The sequence below is a fragment of the Herpailurus yagouaroundi genome, unplaced genomic scaffold (genome assembly GCF_014898765.1).
Source record: "Herpailurus yagouaroundi ecotype Mexico unplaced genomic scaffold, PumYag 166, whole genome shotgun sequence".
NCBI classification, from domain to species: Eukaryota; Metazoa; Chordata; class Mammalia; order Carnivora; family Felidae; genus Herpailurus; species Herpailurus yagouaroundi.
Genome location: NW_024412407.1, coordinates 3,427,919 through 3,434,238, shown reverse-complemented (window position 1 = coordinate 3,434,238; position 6,320 = coordinate 3,427,919). Strand labels below are relative to the sequence as shown.

General features: G+C 46.1%; 1 protein-coding gene across 8 annotated transcripts in view; it reads left to right on the top strand.

The window, feature by feature from the left end:
- SCN8A (sodium voltage-gated channel alpha subunit 8) overlaps positions 1–6,320 on the top strand; it is a 179,897-nt gene that overhangs the window by 130,660 nt on the left and 42,917 nt on the right. For all 8 annotated transcript variants that reach the window (XM_040488080.1, XM_040488076.1, XM_040488077.1 and 5 more), the window contains exon 13: positions 743–875. In XM_040488080.1, the coding sequence (XP_040344014.1) occupies positions 743–875 (133 nt within the window). The remainder of the gene's footprint in view (positions 1–742; positions 876–6,320) is intronic.

The window sequence follows — 6,320 nt, the reverse complement described above, 5'->3', positions numbered from 1 at the left end:
TCTCTCTCTCTCTCTCTCTCTCTCTCTCTCTCTCTCTCTCTCTCTCTCCCTCTCTCTCTCTCTCTCTCTTTCCCTCTCTCTCTCTCTCTCTCAGAAATAAATAAACATTAAAAAAATTTTTTTAATAAAATAGCAAAACCCTTACCATATTTCTTTACCGGGGCTTGGGGGAGATTTGGGGTAGAACTTCAACTTGCTAACATTCAGTTAGGCCCAGGTTTGACATTTAGAAGTGACAGTTTGAGAGAGTGATGGTGCCCCTGCCCATGAAGGAAGCAACATCTATAGCATTCAGTGTGATCAGGGACTTGGCCCTTTAATGAAATGTTGAATAGAGGTGAATTCGACTTATTTTATCATGTGGTCAAATTCTAGCCAAATGCTGTGGATATGAGACTGAGATGGGAAAACTCAGGTTCTCCTTCTGATGTCACTGCCCCGGAAGATGTGGTCTTTGCACCGGGTGCATGGAGTTGACCGGACGAGGCGTTTGGGTCCCAGCCAGATTCTTTGGTTAACTGTAGGTTTGTACAAACTTAACCTGGTCATCTCATCTGTAGCGCTAAGGATGATCCGTGGTCATGTTTCACTCTACTTCTTGAGGTTAATAGGATTGTAGGATCAAAGTAAAAAGATGTTACAAAGAGCATATGTTTGTGCTCACACTCTGGACAATTTGTCCAGTATGACCCAGCTTTAACCTTTATAAGACTTTACTCACCTGATTTACTCTTGTTTTCAGGCTACAACTGAGGTGGAAATTAAGAAGAAAGGCCCTGGATCTCTCTTAGTTTCCATGGACCAACTGGCCTCCTATGGACGGAAGGACAGAATCAACAGTATATTGAGTGTTGTTACAAATACACTAGTAGAAGGTATGTGCCCTTGATGTCAGCCCAGACCACCAAGATAAAAATACGTCCTGTGCACGATAAATATAATCCCTGTCCCTTGGCCTGACTTTTGCAAAAATTGACTCTGAACTTTAGGAATAGTCTACTTGTTATAGAAACCAGCATCCCATGTCTGCATGCAGAGAATCAAATAAGGACTTCAAAGCTGCTGCCAGCATTGTATACACATAGATAAGAAGTATGAAGGAATGACATTTAAGAGTGAGCTAGCAGATCTCAAGAAGACTGTACTTGTCACGAGGGGCCAGCAGGGTGATATGAGGCACAAAGGATATAGACTGAAGTGCGAAGATACGAAATAATGGAACCCCCCTCCTGCCCTCTACCCCAAAACATACCTTCCTCTTTTCCTTTTTAGCACCCTACAACCCTTTTGCTTTTCCCTGAAGGACTGATGTACTGTGCATTTTGATTGCACCTAATTCTGCCTCTCATCAAACACCCCCACATACCCATAAATATATTTGATGTGTGAATAGGTAAGCTGAAACCCCTCTTATTCCGGCGCTCTGTGCCACAGGGAAAGAGCAGCCACTGTTGAATCATAGCCTATCTGCAGGAGTGTTGCTGTCAGTGCCTGAACTTCGTATTAGGTGGCTCCTCCGTGACACAGCCTGGCCCGCTGAGGGATGTCAGGATTTTCCATTACACCACAGCCCCCCAGCGGGTGTCCCATCTGTCCGGTTGTGGTCTGTATTCTAGGCTCCCCTTTCTTTCGTCAGACGTAGATTCCATAACTGGGTTTTCTCCTACAAGATTCTGACTGATCCTGCATGAAGCCTCTTCTCTTGATTCATGTTGCTTTAGCTGAGCTGTCCCACTGTAGATCCAGAATATTCTTGAAGCCTCAGACTGCTGTTCTTCAGAGTTCAAACCCCCAGGCTGATCCCACAATACCCAGAGCCCCTCCTTTTGTAAGGAGAGTCAGAATTGTCCTGGGGTCCTTGGAACAAGTTATCTTTTGAGTCATTTAAGCCCAATACCACTTCTACTCAGAGAAAAAGAGTTCAGCAGGGGCGTCTGTGGTAAAGGGAGAACCCCCAGAAAGAAAAACCCTTCGAGTGTTTCCCTTCTCACATGTGAGCAAGGAGTTAGACTATACCTGGACTAATCTTGAGACTGTATCAAGCCAAAAAGAGTATTGAATTAACTATTACCAGCTGCCTCCACACTTCATTTATGTCTGTTTTCTTTAATTCTCATTGAGGTCGTTGTCTGAGAGAGCATCTTTAAACTTTGTGGTTTATACTTTGAGATTTTAGGTAAATAACTGCAGAGCATAAGAATTGCAAGCTAAGGGGCTCCTCCTGGGTGGCTCAGTCCGCTAAGCGTCTGACTCTTGATTTCAGCTCAAGTCATGATTTCACACTTCACGAGATCAAGCCCCACGTCAGGCTCTGCACTGACAGCATGGAGCCTGCTTGGGAATCTCTCTCTCTCCCTCCCTCCCTCCCCCCCACCTCAAAATAAGTAAATAAACTTAAAAAAAAAATCCAGTCTAAGAAACACTAGCTTAAGAACCTTGGCTAATTTTATTCTTCACTTGGAGACAAGAATGGGATTTCTCTGGGAATCTGTGGAAGTTGAGAAAGACAAATGAACCCCCTCCAACAGGCATATTTTATTGCTGGCAAAGACGTCAGAACAGCAGAACTGTTGGTGTAGAGCAACAATTTTGTAGTTGATTACTACAGTGGCCTAGTGCAGGGTCTAGTCAAGGTCAATGCTTAAGAAATGTTTGTGGGGGGGCGCCTGGGTGGCGCAGTCGGTTGAGCGTCCGACTTCAGCCAGGTCACGATCTCGCGGTCCGTGAGTTCGAGCCCCGCGTCGGGCTCTGGGCTGGTGGCTCGGAGCCTGGAGCCTGTTTCCGATTCTGTGTCTCCCTCTCTCTCTGCCCCTCCCCCGTTCATGCTTTGTCTCTCTCTGTCCCAAAAACAAATAAAAAACGTTGAAAAAAAAAAATTTTTTTTATTAAAAAAAAAAAAAAAAGAAATGTTTGTGGGGCTGAACCTTGCTGTGCTTGGTCGGTGCTGCGGGCTTCCTGTCAGAGGCCTTGGTGCTTCCATTCCTCTGCTGAGTTGGATAGAAACACTGGAGTGGTAGCTCTGCCTTTTTCTTCTCCTTTTTCTTCCTCTTCTCCCTGTGCTCTTCCTTCCCTTCCTGTTCTGCTATACTCATTCTCCACCCTCCACCCACCAGCACACACATGATAAAAAATAGACGCAGGGGTAGCTCAGGGGAGAGAGACAGTCATAGTTGTGTTCCTGAGCAGGAAGTTGTCCCAGCTTTTTCTCCCTTTTTCCAAGTCCTAATGCTCACATAGCCTTTCACTGCTCAGACATTCCACTGTCCCCTCCCCTAGTATTCAGCTCGCTTTGTTAAAGCCGAGGAGACAGAACTGCTATAAGCAAAGAACAATGAATGGCTGGAACTGAAGAATTTGAGAGGGAGTTGAAGGGCATTAAGAAACTCCATTCCTATTTCACCGCTGGCCCCTCTGTGTTTAATGATTGCTACAGCATTAAAAGCCAGCGTTGAATGAATAATTGCTCCTGCTTCTCAGACCTTCAGTTCGGAAACTCTGACATTATTTTACTTTTTGGATTACCAAACCAAAGAAGCAGGCTTCTACCTACCGATGGCTTAGAAACCACAGTGGAGCATTCCAGAATCATGTAAATAATGAGAAAATCCTGCCTGCTGTGTGTCACACCTAGCCCGTTGGCAGACATGCTCACGCGGATCCAGTAAAGTCAGCAGAATTCAGTCAGCAGAGCCATCAGCTTGGGGATATTTCAGAGGACTGGGGGTAGGGTGTGGGCAGAGAGCAGTACGGTCTCACTTCTCAAAGCAGCGAGGCTGTGGGAGGCGGGGAGACCGTTGGCGAAGTAAGAATGAAGATGTGATGATAGTTGGCATTCTTGGTTCTCAGGTAAAACAGGTTCAGAAACTCCTTATAGAGGCAACTGGCCATAGCTGTTGCTGCCATGATTCGTTGATTCACTCTTTTGTTCAACTGACAGACAGCATCCATACGATTGCTTATTTGCTATCCGCCTTTCCTGGTGTGGCTGTAAGCTCTGTGAGGACGGGGGCTCTTGTTCACCAGCGAATTCCCAGTGCCTCGTACACTGTAGGTGCCGAAACACTGTTGAATTGGACTGAGAGAAGCCCTGCCTTCAGAAACCTCACAGTCTGCTAACCCCACCATCCTGGTGGAATTGCGAGGCCCTCTCTGAAAACACCTCCCAGTGCGCCTGAGGTTGAGACTACGGTAACCCCTGTGAAAATGTACAGCAGCAAAGTACGGGGAACCCCACAAACCTTTGGCTATCTCGTCTTCCCCCAGACCAGATTCTTAGCCATGTCGGGCACGTGGGGCCAGTAACAGTTTACAAGGTTGCACGTCACTCTCTAAACCTTTACGTTCACCTACCTGATCTTTTCTAGCTCGTAAAGTTCCACGTTGTCTTACTGTTTGTGGAACGGAAAAGATCATCCTGAGATCTTACCTGAGACAATGTGGATATGATCCCTAGTATCCCGGTAGGAATCTCCTTCGTGCCCCGTAGGGTAGGGAAACCCCTCTTCAGTATCTGGCAAAGACTGGGAGCCTAGTGCACTCTACAACAGTACAATTGTATCTCCTGTCAGAAACGTGAACAGTCGCTGCCTCAACCTCCACGTGCCAGTGAACAGCAGACATTTGGAGAAGGGAGGAGATTAAAAAAAGGAACGGAACCAAATTTCCAAATATGTCCTATAAGAATTTATGGAAATAAGAGAACCTTTTCATTTTCTTTTTTTGGTTAGAAAACTAAATTTACCTTGGGAAGGGAGGGAGTTCTATGAGGAAGAAGCCAAAGCAAATTTTCTTCACAGACTTCCTTTCCCACGCAGACTCCCACGTGGCACTTACTGTGGCCCTTAAATCTGAAAAACCAAGGCAACCATTTTCTTAGCAACCAGGGAGCCAATCAAAAACCCAACCCAAGCACCCCATCTGAAATAAAGCCATCACCATGGGTACCATCCAGCTGGTTGGCAAAAGGGAAAGTAGACTAATTTCAGGCAGCCATCTTGTTCTTGGTGAAATGTTGGGAAACTTTTATTCATTCCCTGAGTGATTCGATTTGGTCAGCAGAATTGCGTTGGGGTGTGGGATGGATGCGGTTATATCCAACCCGTGGAGCCAAGACCTGGCCTCTAAGCATTATCATGCTGATGGGTTTTCAAAACTACATCTCTTAAAGAACATCCTCCTAGATCAAGGTCCTTGGGCTATTGTAATCCAAGCTGTTCTAATTCCTACTTAACTTGAGGAGGGCTTTGTTACCCAGGGCCTCCTGCCTAGAATGTTGTGGCTGCCAGCCGAATGGCTCTCTGCCTTTATGTCTAATGGTCCTTTTTCATCTTCATTTTGTGATGACCCTGGAGGTCATCTTGGTCCGGTGATATTCCGTCCGTGTCTATCAGAGTCCCAGGATCCTGGGGAAGTGCCTCAGGGAAGGAAGAAGTCCATCGGGCTGAGCTTCAACTAGAGGAGTTCCTGGTTTATCTGTGTCATATATTGGGGGCCACATAAGATCTTGTTTGAGACCAACCAGTTCTGTTTCTAAAAGAGAAAGAAGACAAGAAAAAGGAAAGGGGAAAGAGATGGAGGAAGGAAGGACGAATGATGAGGGTGAGAAAGGACAAAAGAGAAGGGAATGATGAGGGTGAGAAAGGACAAAAGGGCCAGTGAGAAGGAGAAAAGAAGAGAGGGGGGACGAGAGAGAGGAAGGGAGGGAAGTGGGGAAAGGAGTGGGAATCCCATGCCCAACTCGGTCGTGAATTGTGAACTCACTGACTTGCGCTTCTGCGGGAACGTAAGAGACACACTGCACATAGTAGCCCGGCGGCCAGTGCTGCTGCTTTTCTGCTGCAAAGATAATAATAATAGCAAATGCTTCTCACTGTATGCCAGGGTGTTCCAAGGCACTTTATATATATCTTAGCTCATTTAATTCAGCAGATTGAAGCAATGTACTCAGGTTCCCACAGTTAGCAGTGTCTGAGCTGGTATTTGCACCCAGGTATGTCTGGTTTCAGAGTCTATGCTTTTGATTGCTTCTCTGATAATAATTTAGTGATACAACGTATAGTGTAATACCTGCCATTTATTGAGGACTTGCCTTGTGCCAGGCACTGTGCTGCCTGCTTTACGTCCATCAAATCATGCAGTCAGTAGATGAGGATTACAGGACTCGTGTCGTCCTATAGCCTGTATAGTAAGTGTCATTTCAGATGAGGCAACAGAAGAACAGAGGAATCGGTAACTTGCCTGACATCACACATTGTGAGTGTTGAAGCCAGTTGGACCAGGGAGTCAGACTCCAAAGGCCAAGCCCCTAACCAGAATGCTGT